Source organism: Opisthocomus hoazin, chromosome 2 (genome assembly GCF_030867145.1).
Source record: "Opisthocomus hoazin isolate bOpiHoa1 chromosome 2, bOpiHoa1.hap1, whole genome shotgun sequence".
In the NCBI taxonomy this organism is placed as follows: domain Eukaryota; kingdom Metazoa; phylum Chordata; class Aves; order Opisthocomiformes; family Opisthocomidae; genus Opisthocomus; species Opisthocomus hoazin.
In genome coordinates, this window is record NC_134415.1 from 73549839 (window position 1) to 73568236 (window position 18398).

General features: G+C 36.2%; 1 protein-coding gene across 4 annotated transcripts in view; it reads left to right on the top strand.

Annotated features, from left to right (window-relative positions):
• Positions 1-18398, top strand: part of TBC1D32 (TBC1 domain family member 32) — an 87704-nt gene that overhangs the window by 59496 nt on the left and 9810 nt on the right. For all 4 annotated transcript variants that reach the window (XM_075414146.1, XM_075414147.1, XM_075414149.1 and 1 more), the window contains 3 exons: positions 2546-2671; positions 8361-8444; positions 18291-18360. In XM_075414146.1, coding sequence (XP_075270261.1) covers positions 2546-2671; positions 8361-8444; positions 18291-18360 — 280 coding nt within the window. The remainder of the gene's footprint in view (positions 1-2545; positions 2672-8360; positions 8445-18290; positions 18361-18398) is intronic.

Here is an 18398-nt window from a genome sequence, read left to right on the forward strand (position 1 = left end):
AAAAATTACATGCAGTATCATAAGTCTATTGAAAATATTCTAATTATCTTAAAAGAATAAGATAATTTGAAAATAGTATTTTGTTTGTGGAAACAATGAAGTTTTATTGGAAAACTGAATACTGAAATATTCTAAAGAAATAGCAAGTATTCCTAATAGCTGTAGATTGGTTCAAATAGTTGTTGAATCTTTAATCAGAAGTCTCTTGTCATGACAGAATTTGTTTCTATAGTGTTTTTTTTTTTTTCCAAAGTGAAGAAACAGAACTAAGGAGAGTTTGGAAGGTGTGAAGAACCTTCATCACCTTAGTGAATAAGTAGTAGTAGTATAGGCTAGGATCCTTTGACAGTGATGGGAACTGCATAGTCGCATAGCAAAGGGACTGTGCACAGCTGGAACGAGCGCATGTGCATTCACCTTATTACAGATACCACCTTTATTTTTACCCCTGAAGTTGACCAGAAGATATTTCGTAGCAGCATCAGGTATGCTGAGATCCAGGTTACATGAGGGGAGGCATTCTAATTATTTCCATTTTGTAGGTTCAGGAATTTCTGCTGGAAAAAATGACTTTGATGAGTTTTATCTTACATAAAATTACGTTCCAAAAAGACTTAACATTTGAACTTGAGATTTGTTCTGCCTTCAGAAAAATAGAATTTGGTCAGAATTTGGTCCTTCCTAATATGTTAGCATTTTTTAACAAATCTTGCATGTGGAAAGAAAGTATTTCTTTTTTGATTTGCTAAAGCATATGTATGCATTCTTTTAATTGCTACCTTGCATACATTATTCAGTGTGCCATGTCATCATGTGTTGTGGTAGTTTTCGAATATTGATTGTTCAGGGTGAAATCCGAGGTAGACATTTTTGTTGCAGAAGACGTTTGATTTAAAGAAAAAATTCTTAAGGCTTGAAGTACAGACATCATATTGTTGAAAGCCAACTTAACATTTTCATGTAGGATTACACATGCTGGTTCTACATTTGTCGCTATGGTTCTTCTGTTTTCAAACCTCTCTGAGACTCAGCTGGTTGTGAAATTTACTACCTCAGCCTGTGATATTTTATTCTAGAAAATTTATAAAGTATGTGTAATTTCCTCTAACTTAGTAGGAAATAGAGGGAAAAATAAATCACTTTAGCCAAGAGAGAAGAGAACATACTTACTGTCCTTTTGTCATTGCATCGATGGCAATTTTAATTTTGAAGGTACGTCTCCCTATTGTAAAGAGAGAATGTGTCTTTAATAACAAGGTAAAAGTAACAGTAAGGAGCAATATTTGAAATACATTCTTTGCATTTAAAAGGAATCTGTCATAAAGATCTTTTTGTAAACAGTCCTGCAATTTTGTTTTTGTAAGCAAGCTGAACATATAATGAAAAACGTTATCTGATACATTTGTTCTTCATATAACAGTTGTACCAAAAGACTGTGTTTTAATGTGCTTAGGTAAAAAGTCAAGCAATCAGAAGTTAGAAAATGCCTGAATTGTATTGTTGCAGCCTCTGACAGCAACAACAAAGAGCCTGTGGCCCTGGGCTGAAGCATGTGGGGTGCACCTAGATGCTTCAGATAACTCAATTTAAAATTCTAAGCTTCTCTAAATACTAATACAAAACTTGCAAGGTGACATTTCAGTGACAGCAAAAGTATACTTTTAGTGCAACCTTTTGTCCCAGTTTTAAGTCCTTGTGCTAAATTTGGGAAACGCTGGAGATTACCAGCAAAGGTATTCTAAGACTTCTTGTAGCATGGGCAGCCCAGTGTGTTTTCACCAGATTTAATCAATAGATTTGCCTCGCAACCTGAAGGCATACACATGTGTGCCATAATATCTGTCCGTAGTGGAAGCATCTGAGGGAAACCTGCTTGCAGAAAGAAGCAGAAATTTTCTGTGGAACACTGTTACATTGCTGTCTTATTGCGCTTCGTTTCATGTTCTGCAAAGTGGTGCTGCCACCTCACGGTTTTATTATTAAACCAGTGATACTTGGTGGAGGATCTTTGCCTATCTTTTCTGTTTTAGATTCTCAGAGTGGTGAAATTACATGGAAATACCAAACTACTTGCTTTAAAATGTCTTTCCAGTTGTCATCATTTCAGGACAGGGAAGTAATAACTGTAGTGGAGTTATAAAATGTGCCTCAGTAATGTCTTAAATGTTCAAAACACAGCAGTAAGTAGAATGAATATTTCTGTTCTGTATCAAGCAGAATGTCGTCAGCATTAATACTTCTTCTCCAGTTTAGTTGTCGTAGGATAAGGGATATTTATTTAGTCATTTGTTCCAAATGTATGAGGTCTGCCAAAAATACCAGGCAATGTCAGGGCTCTCAAGTGTGTCTGACTTTCCTGTTTTCCACTGGAATAGTTTCTAGTTTCTGAATGCGTCTACTTGTCTCTGGGGTACTCTAACTAATAGCTTCTTATTACTTACGTGGTAAGTTTAAAAGAAACAAAAGAGGAAAAAAAAAAAAGGAAGAAGAAAAAATGAGCCAAGTCTATCACTACAGAATAACACTCATTTTTCATTTCTTCTAGATAAAGATCTTGACAAGCTCTTATCACTCTTAAAAAGTCCAAAGAAGCAAACTGGGTGGACAGAAATTTGTAGAAAACAGTTCTGCAAAGTCATGAAAGCCAAGCCAGGTATCATCAGTGGAACAAGTAAGTATGGCCTATGGAGTTAAAGCAAGCAAACAGAAGGCCACTAGTAGGCAACCGTTCTTTAAAGTTTCAATGAGGATTACATTATCTTTACAAGTAGTCATAATTTTGTGTTGATTATGAGACCTATTTCAGTGGGATTTTCCTGAGAAAACCAGGCTTATGCCTCATGTCCTATTTTTGTCTCCTTATGGCCATCATCACTCTGTGTTGACTGTTTTCAGTGAAATTTGACACAGAAAGAGGGCTCAAATATAAGTCTCTGTTTCATATCTCTAAAGGATCCATTATGGAGATGCTGAGAAAACGACAGAGAGGCTGAGAAAAACCAGACATTTCCCAAAGATCAGTGAATGACTTTAAGGCTGGTGGGGAAATTGTATTAATGGCCAATTTCAGTAAAAAATTTCAGAATTAAGCCATACTAAACATCAAAGAACCGACTCATTCAGGTTTTTCTTCATTTTCATGTGTATTTTCTAGTGAAGAGTGAGCTCATGAAGGACCATTGGTATAGATCAATTAAAACAAGAAACCGTCCAAAACAAAAATGGCAATCACCCATATGACATAAATCATCAGAAATCAGACCTCAGAATTCACTTTTAATATCATATGAACTTGTTTAGCAATAAAGAAGCTAGGTGTTCAGAAATTGCTTAGGTAAGCAATTAATACAACTGACAGTGAAGACAGATGAAATATCTTCTATATGGGATCAAAGTAAACCAGCATGTGTTTTACATAAAAGATCTGAATTTTATGTCAAACTAAACAGCAATATAAAAGTTATAGTGTGGTTTCAGAAGTCTTAAGGAAGTCATTTATACAGGAACTGATTTAATATTAAAATAGTTAAGAAATTTTTCATTTACATAATGTGTTTAAAATCAATAGTTATTGAATGTTTCTAAATTCTCAGAGCATTCTGTTCTTATTGCTTATTTGAAACAAGCTTGAGTCTATAGTCTTAGGTGACTGTAAATTAATCAGAGCTTTTGCCTTCCATTTGGAAGAATGTGTGTGTAGACAGAATGCGTATGTATTTGTGTATAATGCATATATGCACTTATACATTATATTGTAAACGTCTACAAATGCATGTATTTAGACATAAAAGGGTGAACAGGTAGAGATTCATAACCATTCAGAAACAGATGAATGTATTTTATATGAGTTTCTGCTAGTATAAGAAAAATAAATTGAAGAGTAGTAATAAAAAAAACCTAGATTTTTCTAGCAAAATGGTATATTTACTTTTCTTGCATGACTGATCTGGTAGTTCAGTGAAGGGGTTTTTTATGTCAAATAATGTGAAGTACAAATAATTTAAGCTTTGTAAAATCAACTTTATTTGAATGCAGCATATTTTCTAGAATGATATCTTCTTGGATTATATGAAATTTTTGTTGAAAATTTTAGTCTGTCTTCCTGCTTGTTGAAAAACTGTATTTTTACAAAAACCAGAACATAGATTTAAGGTAGGTGGCTTACAAAAAGAAAGAAAAGTCTTGCCTTTTGTGCTTTATGGTTATCCACTCACAGCCTCAAAACCTGTGTGAGTTGTTTTCTGTAACTTTATTGGAGGTACTAGAAGCTAGAATGAGGAATTATGGAGTCATTAAGATTTGCTAACCCAAAGCAAAAAAGTATGCTTGCCTCTGAATAACTGTTTCCAGCTGAGATGGAACTGGAAGTAAATGTCATCAAGAAAGTATCCATGGAATTGTTGTTAAGCCTCACATGGACTTGAGCAAGTGCTTTCACAAACCGCACAAAAAAATAAAGTATGAAAATAGAATAGCGTAATGAAATGCTAAACAAATAAAATCACGCTGCAAAAGAACAGTAATATTATAAGCTAAGTGTAAGTACTGATAATTTAAGGTGAATGCAAAGCTGTTCACATGATGCATATCTGCTTGGAGATATTTCAGAAGCAGCAAAATACTGCTAGCTGTGTGGTTTGAGACAACGTCGTGTTCATTGAAATTATTTTACGAGGGACAGCCGTGCTGCCATGTAGCTTTTGCAGTGTGTGAAGCTCTCCCAGATTTCAGAGGACTGAGAGGCTTCAGTTCAGATCCTAAGAAATTAAAACTTTCTTTTCAGTTACAGATGGACCAAACTCCAAGGATTACAGAACAAAAATGCGTAGTTATGCTTCTTGCACTGGGCCCTTTCGAAGGGAGACTAAGATTAACAGCAGTTGAACCAGAACTTAATCAGCAAAGGCGACGTTGGGTTCAATGACTGTATAGTGTAGCGTGTATTGATATTTAAAATATTTTGTGATCTGGTGTCAGTATACCAGATGGTAAATCTATAGAACCTGCTTGAACTCTTATCAGAAAATTCTTGAGCATACTGTGTAGGATCAGTATCTCTAATTGACTTTTCTCGTGTTGATTACCATCCCATTGACTTGGTCAGTGGTTTTGTGCTAAATTCTGTGGTATTGCATTACCTTTGGGAATGTCCGTCTTCATCCCTAGATTGGTATATTCTCTGCTAAAGCATCACCTCTGACTGTAGCTTTTAAGTTATGTCCGTGGTCAAACATCAAGATCCAGTTTTGAATGGCTTTACTGAACCACTGAAAGGAGATGCAAACCTTCCTCAGGCATGCATGTCTTTTCGTGTGGCAGGACTGAATGTGTGGGATTTTTCTTGATCATCTAAAAACAGATTGTATTGTAGACATCCAGCTTCTACATTCTGTTGTTGTAAGCACAACAAGCTAAGACAAAGGCATTCTTCTAGTCATTCCTTCTATAAAGGTTCCACAGAACTGTGGATTTTAGGGATATAGGTGCTAGTTGTTTAGCATCTTTGCATATGTCTTTGGGTCACTTAGGTTAGCTAGAGAACCATGGATCGAGCCCCTGATCAGGTTAAGTCTTGGCCTCTTTTGGACTGCTCTTTGCAATGCTTGTGGCCTCCCTGAAGCACCTTTAGTACATCTAGATAAGAGCTTTCTGTGCATTGGCATCTAGGCTTTGACAGGAAGAGAAACAGGCAAATCAACTACTTGAGGCAAATCCTCCTAAATTAGTCGTGTCTACTTTTCCAGTTAAATGGGAGATCACTGAGTCAGTGTCCACCTTTATGAAGATTTTTCAGAGAGTGTCCAAATGGCAGCTAAATGGTGTAGCATTAAAAGACAAAAATTAAAACAACTACTTGTCATTTCACATGGATGTTCTTTTGGAAGAGACAATGTCCTGTGAAAACCCTCTGTTTGTATGCTAACCAAATTTGTTTTGATAAACTCTTACACGTGTCTTCCTCTCTCCAACTTGGTTAAAAGCTTTTCAGAGATCCTGATAGGCACTTAGAGAAATACTTTCAAATGGTGGAAATCAATTTAGTGCTTGAGTTTCAAAAAATTACTTAGCAGTTGAGCTGTCACTTCTCCCATTAACTCAAGCACTGAACTGAAATATTTGACTGCTAGGTCAAGTGTGTGGATGCCTTCCAACAAAAACAGAAGATAAGTACAACATTCTGGCTTGGTTTTAAACTTTATGAATTAAGTGGTATTTTAGTCTTTTTTAACATAGTTCCTGTTTGTTATTATAGTATGGCATATTTCAGTAATCACAGTACTAATAGTCATACAGTAAACATCTAGCTAGTTATAAATTTTAAGTTTAATTCTGCTTTTTGCTGTCTAAAGCTCCAGGTATAGACAACTTTTCTCATTTGACATGAATATTTTTGACATTGTTTGTGGACCAAATTCCACTAAGTGTGTTAGTGAAGATTAGTGAGATTGTTTATTCTCACAAAATGAATACACTGTTGCTCTTGTATAAAATCAATTGCCTTTTGCTAGCCCCATGTGGTTTATTAACCATGATTAAAAATAGCTATATTATGTTTAATTAGCAGTTTCTTCTCTCCATGAAAATGCAGAAGAATATAAATTAGACATGTAATTTTTTTGGTTTGATTTAGTAGTCCTTTACAATGCAGAATTAATTTTGTCACTGTTGGGAGTCGGCTACTCTAACTGTAAATCTGTGTTTAGCTGTGGTAGTGAAACATCTTTTCCCTTTTGCCCTACCCATGAACACAGTATCACCAAAACTCAACCCTTTAAAAACTTTTTTTGGACTCATTAAGTGTAAATGAATTTCTGTAAATGTTTGAGACAACTAATCAAGAAAAAAAAATCATGATTTAATGTCCGCATGTTTGTTTAAAATGGTTGGAAGGAGTGTTAATTGTCTTTATGATATCTTTTTCTTCATTGTTTTTCTGGCATAACAAGCATCAGACTGTGGGTGGAGGTTCCGTCTTCCTCCTCCGCACCCATGAAGTGGCTTGCAGGGCGGTCTCCTTCCGTGTTAGTTTCCTGTCAGCAAGGCTAGTTCAAGAATTTTCTAGCTTTCTCTGTTACCACCACCACCACAGATTCTTATGCCCTACTTGTGCTGCTACGGCTGTTCGTACAGCTAGCCACTAAAAGGGTTTAGTGCAATTATTGGGTCTACAAACAGCCAAACCACCTGTGGGTGCATGGAGTTACGTGCAGGAGTAGGTGACTAGGGGCTGAAGCGTCAGTGCTGCTGAAATGCCGTCCCACTGCAGAAATGGTCAGGTGCAGGCTTAAGGCAGGAGATCCCATGGGTGGCAGCACTCGTCACTCTTTAAGTACGCTCCCTTGCTTTGTGTTATTGTGAAGAGAAGGTTACGTCTCTGTTCTTTAAATCCCATTTATCATGACAACAACAGCTGTTTTAGGGTAGTATTTACTGATAAAAAAATGTTAATTGCTGCTATCTGAAATTCTCAACATGGCTCATGTCAGCGTGGGCTTCCTCCATGCAGTCTGTGTAAAGGCTGGCTTGTCTCCTTGGTTTCAGTCTGTAAGGTGGCAGTGTGCTCAGCTGCAGTAGCCTCGAACTAGCAGAACTGAGGAACTGGGAATAGGTTTTGCTAATGATTTGTCATTGAGAGTTCTCGCTAACTTCCTGGCTAACATCCTGTTAAGGTGGGAGTTACGATTTCCTACACGGTGGCCAGATGTCAACATCTCACCTATGCAATATTTGCAGACTCAAAGCTGCATGGCAAGAACTGAGTAAGAACATTGTGGTCATCATAAAATACAGAATTTCCCAAAGGAAATGCTCCTGTTACTTAATTTTAAGTGAATATTTTTTATCTTGTGATGGCATAGATGGGTTTATATTGTATTTTTTTGAAACAGCCCTAAAACTTCTGTTAACATCATTTTGGGATGGTGTGTGGGTTTTTTGTTGTGTGGAGGTTGTTGGGTATTTTCCCTTTTTTTTTTTTTTTCTTTTCTGTCCTGTCTACATACACAGACAAATACGGTAAGATATTGTAGTTTAATTATAGTTAATTTTCATTTCATATTGAAACTGTGTAACAAATTCTGAAGTAATCCTTGGAGGATATAAAGATAATATGGGATTCTCTTTCCGTTTACAGTGACTATGTTCTCAGTAAAGCTATTAAAATTTAATTTAAGTTTGGAATGGTGTTAGAAATGGAAAAGTGCAATGCATGCTTTGAATTGTTCCCCCATAAAACCATGAATAAACACGCAGAAATTCACTCAGCTTTAGTTTCTCACATATCGTCATTCTGTTAGGTAATGTAGTTCCACATTTTGTTCATTGTCTCTAATGTTTTAATGGGTTTTTACTTTTTGCAGTTTTGGCAGAATTAATTGAAACATTTGTGTCCCATCTTTCTGAAAGCCGATCGGATTGTTATTTCGGCACGGGAAACTATAAAGGTTAGTTTCCTAATAATTTATTGCCATGCAGCCTCTTCATATTTAAATTACTGCCCTTTTAAATGCATCTGTCTGTAACATTTTGGGGGTTGTTTAAAATGTTCTTTAACAACTCAGAAATTCATTACTTAACTGGTGGGAAATACTTCGCTTTGGAGCAAAAGATGATATGCTTGAGCAAACAGTACAGATAATTACTAGTGATGGGCTTTCACATTTCTGTATGTGTGATGGAGAGAAGGAGATGCAGAGCAGGTGAGGGTGTGATCTGAAGTATTTGTTGACACCTATTATAGAGTGATTTGCAAAGCTGGTGGCATGAATGTTTAAGATGGTGTAAGCAATCTGGCTCACCTTTTGAAAACCCCATAATATATAATCAACCCAAAGGTATACAATTTATATTGCATTAAAGGATATGTATTAAAGAACTACTGTTGTTGGCAGAGTCATCTGAGTGTTAGTTTTGAACAGATGTTGTGCTTACAGCCAGGAATAAAGGATGAATCATCAAGTTTGTTTATTCTGCGTGTAAGGTAGTACATTTTAATATTTTGAAGCACTTGCAAAATTAGAAGATGTAGAAACATTGTTAGTATCTGTTGGAAAATGCTCTTTCATTCTTTACTGTCTGTCCAGGACTTTTCTCTTAGGTTGTAGTTCCGTCATTTAGAGTACTTTGCTGCTAACTCTGGAGAACCAAGCCTGGTTTGGGGAAAGCCTGTTATTCATACTGCTATTTTATTCTCACATCCACAGGATGCAAACGTAGTATCCTTGGAGACTTCAGACTTGACTTTGAAGTTTCAGAGCATAAAACCTCTTTAGTAATTTAAAGGATCTCTTACTTTTATATAGTGGCCTTTACCTCTGAAAGCTTGCTAACAGAATACTCTTAATTTTATTTGAGAATCTCTCTCTTTGCTTAATGAAGAGAGTTGCTGAAGTGACAGTTCTTTCTGTCACTATTTTATTTTTCCTTAAAAAATCGTAAAAGGTTCTTTTGTTGTCCTGCATTAGTTTGTCACTTACTTTTCAGCTTCTCAGGAGGAATAATGAGCAACAAAAATATTTTCATGGACTCGTAAGACTTGCTATTTACATGTTTCTGACATTTGCCAATTCAAATGATGATTTTTATAGTTTCTTTAAAAGCACGCATAATGTCTTCATGACATAAATGATTCACAGATGCCTAGACTGCCCCTCTTGCTCCTTTGGGTACATCTCTCTTTTTAGGTCACAGTTCAAAGTATCACGCATTCTCCAGTGACGTGGAAGGCCCAGGTGTAGTTTTCTTTCTGTCTTGGGCAACGCCTATCTTGCATTTCTTTAGAGAACGGTATAGCCCTCAGGGCTAACTTTTCAGGGTTATCTTAGCATTTCCTGTTAGAAAAACAGGAAAACCAGCTTGGTTTGAATAGAGGAACTGACATCTAACTGTGCAACCTCCAAGTGGATGCCCTCCCCAGTGAAGACAGCATCCTGCTGTTTCTTAATCATCATAATGGCTCAGTGCTTCCATCCAGTGTGGAAGAAGTCTAATGAAGGGAAGTAGTAGTCCATACTCTGTTCACTTAGATGTCCAGTACCTTAGTTTCAATCCACTCTTCTCAACCTTTTTTTCAAAGCTAGGATTTAAACACGTTCAGGAAGGTTGAACCTGGATCTTCTACTTCATTGATGTGTGATTTCACCATGAACCATTGATTATGTGGAGGTGGCAACAGCACTGCATTATTTATCTAAAATTTAGTGCCAATTTTGAAGAAACACCAGGTTTTAAAATCCTGTGGCAATTGCATACATTAATTTAATTTTTTAGACTGGAAAGTCTCAGAGAGTAGGTACAGAGACAAAACAAACATTCAATAGTAAAAGCCTCAGTTCTTGATTTTCCTGAGCTTGGCAGATTTACTTTCCATGGTAAACCAGCCCAGTCTGTACGACATTCCTTTCTGTATTTTCTGAATACTTTTTTCATTCAGTCTTATACAGGCACTATTGGACATTAAAGCTGGGTAAGTTTGCCTGCTCAGTTCTCAAATAAGTTCAGTAATGTAAAGGGTTGGCTGATGAACAGTTTTCATTTGCAAATGCTTTTGATATTCCATGTGCTTTAATGAAGGCAAGCTTGGAAATGGGAGAGTGAGAAGCCTTCTCAAGGATAGTCAGTAGTCTGGTGGTAAGAAACTCGTGAAATGCAGGCAAAGGGCTGGTGTTGTCTTAATGCTTTCTTTCCCTGTCAGCAGCAGCATTATCACAGATGCTTTTTTGTGATGAGTTCTCCAGTCCGGGAAAGTGTGTTGCTCAGGCAAACAGCACATGTTTCATCAAGATTTTCTTTTAAGTTTTGTAGGATAAGAGTTACTAAGATATCACAGCAGCTTTTTTCAGTCAGGTGTAGCAATGAATGTTGTCCAGGGAAATTAGTTTAGAAGAAAAAATTCATGCTGATTGACATGAAAGTGAAACAAAAATCTGGCTCTAAAATTGAACCTATGACCTACTCCACTCTGAAATAGTAAAAGGGCTTAATTGTACGAATCAATTGTACAGCTAAATTTATACTCATTTCAGGTTCTTTTCTACATCGTAAAACATACAGTGTGGCATTCCTGTGAAGACAGGGAGTGTGCTTTGCATTCCAAGTCTGTGTTACGCTTCCTATGTTTCTGCAGAAGGGATGAACAAAACATGCTCAAATCTTTATCAGACCTTGTTTACTTAAAATTAGGTTTCTCACTGTTTGAATAATGATTGATCAGATTTGTATTCGTTTCCCAGGATTTTGTGCTAATGTGTATGAAGTATCAGATTTTTTCCAAGGAGATCAATTCATTATTGAATGTCATGTTATTTCACAGTGTCTTTTCCCATATACATGTGTGTAAATGCTCTCTAAGCTAAATCCTGGAACTGCTCTTACAGTAGAGATGTTATTCTGAATTGGGTAAAGTTAAAGAATTGAAAGAAGGTGATCTATATTTCAGATGCATTTTTCTGACTGCACGTCTAAGTAAAGGAAGCGTGCACTTGTAATTGCGTGTATCCACCATTCTCTTGAAGAAATTTGGGGTTGAGGAACTGAAAAATGGTTTCTAACAGTTGTTTAATTTTAATGAAGAGAAGCTACAATTTTCATGCAAGTGGATTCAGTACAATGCATAGATATTCGGTGTTTATCATGTTTCTTGAAATGAGAAATTGATTATCTTAAAAAATGACAGCTTTCTCAACCCGTAGGTAGTTGTAATTAGAATAACACAGTCATCCATCTGCTGTGGAATCCCTCAGGATTTCAGTCTATTATAAAATTTGCAAATATGGAAAAATCAAATTAGTTTGGGTTGTTATCATTTTCAAAGTAAGAGAAGGAAAATATCTGATAGACCACTATGCAGTTGCTGAGTTTAATTATAAACAGTAACACAAGTCTTACTTGAAGTTTACTTTCTGCTATCAGCAATGATACTGCTGTGATGTGGATTCAGATGATGAGTAAAATAACGTACAATATGTACGTTAAACGTTAATGATCTCTGTCTGTCCGCTTTCCCAGAATTAATAGTTTCTGGTTTGCCTTTATTTTTCTTTCTTCTTAAAAACCATAACCATTGAAAACCAAATCATTGATGTTTAGCTGTAATAAGCAATAGGATGGCAAGAAACTGAAATTTACTACGGTAGTAAAATAGGCATTATGCAATAAAGATAGGAGTTCCTAAAAAAGCCACTTGCTCTTCCTGTTGTTAGTAAATTCCAGTTCATTGCAACATAAATGCTTTGTGGAAATGTGTCAGTTTTCTCAAGGTTCCAACAAACGCATTTCTCAAAGAATTCCACTTGCAGAGTCCTCTAATACGCTAGTGTCTGGATTTCTTAATTGATCTCTGGCATGTGTTGCAGACTGCCCAAACTTGGGAATGCTATAGCCTTTCAGGATCAACTGTCTTTTTCTGGTAGCTCTGGCTGTGCAAATGACCTTGCAGTTGATTTCTGCATTTCCACTGAACTTTGTTTCTGAAGCGGCTCTGCCATGTGCTGCCGAAGAGACAGAACCTCAGGGATTTCAGCTCTTGGCCATAAAACTCAGATGTCATGGTGTATTCCTTCTCTAGATGAGGCTTAGGTCTTTGGCTGAACAAAATCCCATAGGAACTTTCTACCATTTAATGAGCTCTTAATCATCTAAGGGTCAGGTGGATTGGGTAATGAACGGAGAAATTTTAAAAACACCAAAGGGAAGCTGTCAGTTCAGAGCTGATCAAAAGGAGCAGCAAATGAGAAATACAGGACTACAACCCCAAACTGGGCTGAAAGGGAAGGAGAAGGAAGGGCATTCATCTTTTCTTCCTGCATCATTTGGTGAATCACTTTTTTAAAGATGGGTGCCCACTTTAAAGGTGCTGTTAGCAAAAAGCATTTTGCCCTTTGCCAGTTTGTGTGTAACTGGGCTGAAAATATGGTTCATTCTTAGTGATTTTGCTGCAAAAAATAACTGGAGTATTTGTGATGACCAGTACATAAAGAAGTTCAAGATGTGAGTATTTTCATCTTGTATTGTTATGACAAGCATACTGATGACATAACAGATACTTTCAGTTGTCAAGGTGGAATTGCACATGAGATGACCTAGCTCTGATGAGAAGCCAACATCATTCTCCAGCAGTTATTCTTGGATCTTGTTTACATTGTCTCCATGTACTGTTCAAATCCAACAATAATAATACTTTTTTTTTGAAGTGCGATTTTTTTTATAGACCATTCTAGCAATGAATATGAGATTCAGATGGTCAGAAGTGCTCTAGATGAGTAGCCTGACGGGGGAGATGACACCATCAAAAAATGGTAGCAAAATGGCAGAGGAGAATATAGTGAGAAACGTATGACTTCTGCTCTGCCCCAACTCCAAATCATGTTTTAAAATAGAAAACTTTTGTAACAACATCAGAAGGAGAGAGGATAGTTACTGACAAGACATAAAAGTTCTAAACTGGCTGCTTGGGCACGTGCCCACTGACAGTCTCAGTATTTAGATACCTGTTGAAGCGTAAGTAAAAAACATGGTTTTTGTTAAAAAAAAAAAAAAAAAGAGTTCCACAATCTCAATTTATATGGACAAAGCCAAGGACTAGAATCTGACAGCAAACATAACTACATACTTTAAAGATTTTTGAAACATCTGCAGGAATTATGCAGGTGGCTCTGGTCATCATGGGATTTTCAGCAACTGTTTGCAGTATTGTTACTTACATGGTTCCTTTGAATCAAAAGTATTCTCCATCCATGCAAAGAAAACTAATCTTCCTTACCATCACTGAAGTTAAAGTTTAACATTCATTTAAATATTGCAAAGATTATTTATATAGCCATAAAAACATTTGGCCTGGGCACTGGGGAGTGAAAAAACTAAATCAGTAGTTTGAGCAACAGCTTTAGTCATTTCCTCCACTTAACACAAAAGGGAAGCCAGTAGTTTCTCTGGGGTAACGGCAGTTAAACAGGGAAATTAAGTAATTGTTACTTAAAGACTATGCAAGTTGTATGACATATGCTGTAAAACTGTTTCAGTTGGCAGCCTGTCATTTCAGTATGAATGCGATCTAGCCCATTTTCTGACTTAAGCACATAAAAGCTTCTCCATGGTAAGAGGGAATATGAATGAGAAAGCAGTCTTTCAGATGAGTTGTCAAATTGATCGAAGTATAATCTGATCAGGAAGAATACTACTGGACTATGTGTGCCGGTTAACTTACTCTGAAGTGTTTGCAGCTACAGATTGAGTTTAATAATACTATGTAGTTCCCTCTGCAAATTGTGCCTTATGGGACGTCCATTTTTGTGCTCCTGAGTGCTACAAAGTGTTTTGACAAGTGCTGCCCATTGAGATGCTTGAGATGGGCATGATCAGAGTTAGTACGAATGATCAGTCATGACCTCGAAGCAAGGAAACACTGAAGTCGCTTAAAGAATTGCTCACTGTCTTTGCTTCGTCCTGTTCTTCCCATTCCCCCTAATCCCTTTTGACACTTACAGCTGCGCAGGGTTTTGCAGGAAGACCTGGAAGATAAAAATCACAGAAGACAATCAGCCCATCTTTTCCTATTGACACAAGATGAAAACCTTCACATTCCTGTCTGTCACTAGGTTTGTTCCGTGATAAATAAATAAATAAAGAAGGATTTGTAAGCAACAGTTAATCCCCACCTCTCCCCAGGATCCCCTGATTTGCATCTGGAACTACCCAGGATCCAAATGATTGCTTCCCTTAAAAGGTGACGGCTAGATCAGCAATAGCAGTTGCCTAGGAATCCCAGACTTAGGCTACCTGAACCAGGTGGGACAAGTTGCTCATTGAGTCCTCTTTGCCTTTTTTTGCCCTGCTCCCTGCCACACAAACAACAGGGGTCCTAATTATCTCTCTTTTTGGCTCCCTGTGGAACACCGAGTTTGATTTGGAGGTAGAAAAGTTGGAAACAAGGAAGATTACCAAGTGATAGAATAAATACTTCTTTATTGTAGAAAAAGTAATATTCTATAGTTTTTCATGTGTAGTGTGCTTATTTTTTTTGTTTGTTTGTTGAGAGTTATCACTGGCAATTAATAGTTTGGAATCCCTGGTGTTTCAGAGGAAGTATTTTTTCTTTTGAATGAACAAGACTGTATTAAGTAGTTGATTTAAAAAGAGATATGAGAGCAGGTATACCAGTATTTCTTATGATTAGTTTATCTGAAGTATGTATGGAAGGTTGCTAAGATAAAGAGCAGTTTCATGGCTAAAACAGAAAGGAAAATATCATTTACGTGTAAAAATGCTCCATATTTACTGCTATGGTGTCTTTTATGCATTTTAGAGTGAAAGATAAACTAACTTTTATAATAAAATATATATATATTTTAATTGTAAATTGTCTCTGAGAGAATTCTGATATCCTTCAAGTCATTAATTTAATTTTGGATTGATTTCTATTTTACAGTGTTTTACATTTTTAAAGAAGTTTAAAATACCTCTTCAACATAGAACTTCTGTTTTATTAGATAAATAGAAAGGAAGTTTCCAAAGCACGTTGTTCATTCCATTTAATAATAGCCACAGTGCTGTATCTATGTTGTTATCTAATTCACAGTTCGGAGAGGTGTTCTGTCCTTTGTTTGAGGACAAATGGCATTTTTATGTAGAAAATTGATCTGTCAGTGCCTTTTGTTATGAAATCCATTGTGTATCAAGACAGTTAGTTATGTCAGGTGTATTGATAAATATCTGTCAAATGAGTTTTGTAGAAAATTAAATCCATTGTATTGAATCAGAGGTATCATGGGCATTGTTACAATGGTACAGTCACAACATACTCCTGCAAGCTTACTAGTCAACTTTTTATGCATGGATTTCAGTATTTCAATATTCCACTTATTGTTCATAACAATTTTCTAAGCTTAATGGAGCATTTAAGGTTTCTAGGTCCACTTTTTAATCAGTGGGAAGTGGTCCTTTGTGTATTCTAAATGACTTCATAGTTTTCTAAAGCCGAGTCTTCCCAGTCTATTAATTGGCAAACAAAATGGAAAATTAAAACTTTTGACCCAGGACAAAGAACCACAGTTTGTGTGTTCGCATTGTAAGTTGTGGATTGGCAGCAACTTGACTGGCTAGTGTACGGAGCTTTGATTATACAAAATACACTGGTGTACAGAAGCCAGAGTTTTTGGCTTGATGAGGTATTGTATAATATGAAATTATTATTCAGTCAAAACTCTTATGTTAATTTTATCTTCTTACACAATACTGGGGAAAATACCAAAAGGAAAATTGATAAGGGGAAAACCCTTTTCAGCAACTAAGAAATTATTACAACAGAGAAGAGAAGGCAATGAGAATCAATGAAATCAGTTGTGTTCTTTTTAATGTTAATGGGAAATAAGCATTCAGTACTTGCTGTAAGCTGTTACAGAATGGAAACTCGGCTCAGTGCGGGTTGTGATGCAGCTGTTCCTCATTACACCCTGCTGGACAGGGATACCAGCTCCTGCGTTGCCACCCACAGGAGAATCCACCTCAAAATTGAGGCAGGGCTTCCATGTGGAGCAGAGATTGGTATACTGCTTGCCTCTCCCCTGCCATTCTATATGGTCGTTCCAGGACTGAATTAGCCGTTAGTCGTAGCCAACTCATTCACATTCTCCCTGGTTTGTCTGCCGTCAAGATTTCTAGGGTTTAAATATACCTCTTGCCTTCGCAATCGCGAACAGAAACCTGAAAACTGTACTGTTGGTGCACTAATTGCAGCTTGAGTAAGGAGGTAACTTGGAACAGGAGCTGTAAAAAGATACGAACTGTTCCACTCATCTCTGTGATGCCCTGTGATTTTTATGCGTATTCTTCCAAATATTATGCTGCTGGTATACTATGCAAAAGATATTCGAACGTCTGTTCTTGGTTAAAAAGAAGTCTCTAATGTGGTATTGCTATTTCAGTCCCATCAGATTTTTGAATAAATTTGTTTTACTCAAAGAGTAGTTAATTTTTCTTATGTATAAATGTATTTTTCAAAAGTGCATGGTTAATTTCTCATGACCCTAACACTTAAATCAGTCCTCTATTATAAAGTTATAATACAGAGTGGGGTGTTTTTCCTTACCGGACTTCCTCTGCTGAATTTTATTGGTTCGTTGTCGACTGTAATTTTTCTGTATTGTCGTCTTCAAGAAAATTTCAGCCTTCTTGGTTTCATCTGAGCAGAGTGCTGCTTAATTTTATTTTCTTTAACTTTGCTTCCTAACCAGAGGTACTTCCTCCCTTAACCTGTGAATTTTTCGTCTTTAATACCTTAGTCCCCGTTTGCTTACCAGGAACATAGAGTGTTTACCTGAATGGATAGCCAGGGAATCCTTCAGTTTGATTTCTCTGTCTGTCTGAGAAGGATATAGAAAAAATACATGTCAAGTTACTGTGCGATCTGCTTAATGAGATTTTTACATTTATCACTTACATGAATACATTTTAACTTCTGCTGCCGTATCTGTTATTTACATTTTTAAAATAGCATGTTGGTTTTCAGGGGTTTTGTTTATTTACTTGTTTTGTGTATTGGGTTATTTTTAATTAGCACTTTGTCTGAAAGAATTATATTAAAGGTTTAAGCTCTTGGCTTTGTGACTCATAATATTGGACTGTAGATTTTCTGAGGTAGAGTTATCTTAGATGACATATGTACATGAGAGAAACAATGCCCCATTTTTAATTGCATTTAGAATTTAAAATTTTGAGAAAATACTATTGCAGAAGTTGCTTTAATTCATGATTTATTAATTTGTCTAACTTGGATTTTTAATTTAAACGAATGCAGAAAATGGAGTATTTGAAATATCAATGCATAGAAATAGAGAATTTTTAAATCCATCAGTTAAAGAATTTTCTGACATTCATATCAAAGTAGAATTTTTGTTAATACGGTTGGTTTTACAGCTAGGAGACTTTAAGGCCACTGGCATGAAAGAAAGTAGATCAGAATATGCTACTTTGTCTCATTTCTTGGCCGGAAGGGATAAAGCTCTACTAAGAAATGAATCTGAAAAATATGTTTGTTGTTTACCTTATGCTGCAATGTCAATGATGACCATAAGAGAAGTGAATATTTTCTTATAAAGCAAGTGATTTTAATTAAAAAGTAGAAGTGTGTGAGGAGTGCCGGTTCTTCATGCATCCTTTGCAAACACTACTAAACTCATTTCAAAGAAACAGTTCTCCTAAATTAGTATTCATACATAAAAGAAGTTTTACATTAGTATTCAGTTAAAACTGTGTTTATCATGGTACTTTATTATATATTTTTTGTTTTGTTTTAGCCACAGATGCAGATGTGAAGAGTGAAAGCCTTTCATCTGTGCAGCAGCTTGGCATTGAGATGACAGTCAGGTACATGGTATTAAAATATTTCCCTTGTGTATTTCTAG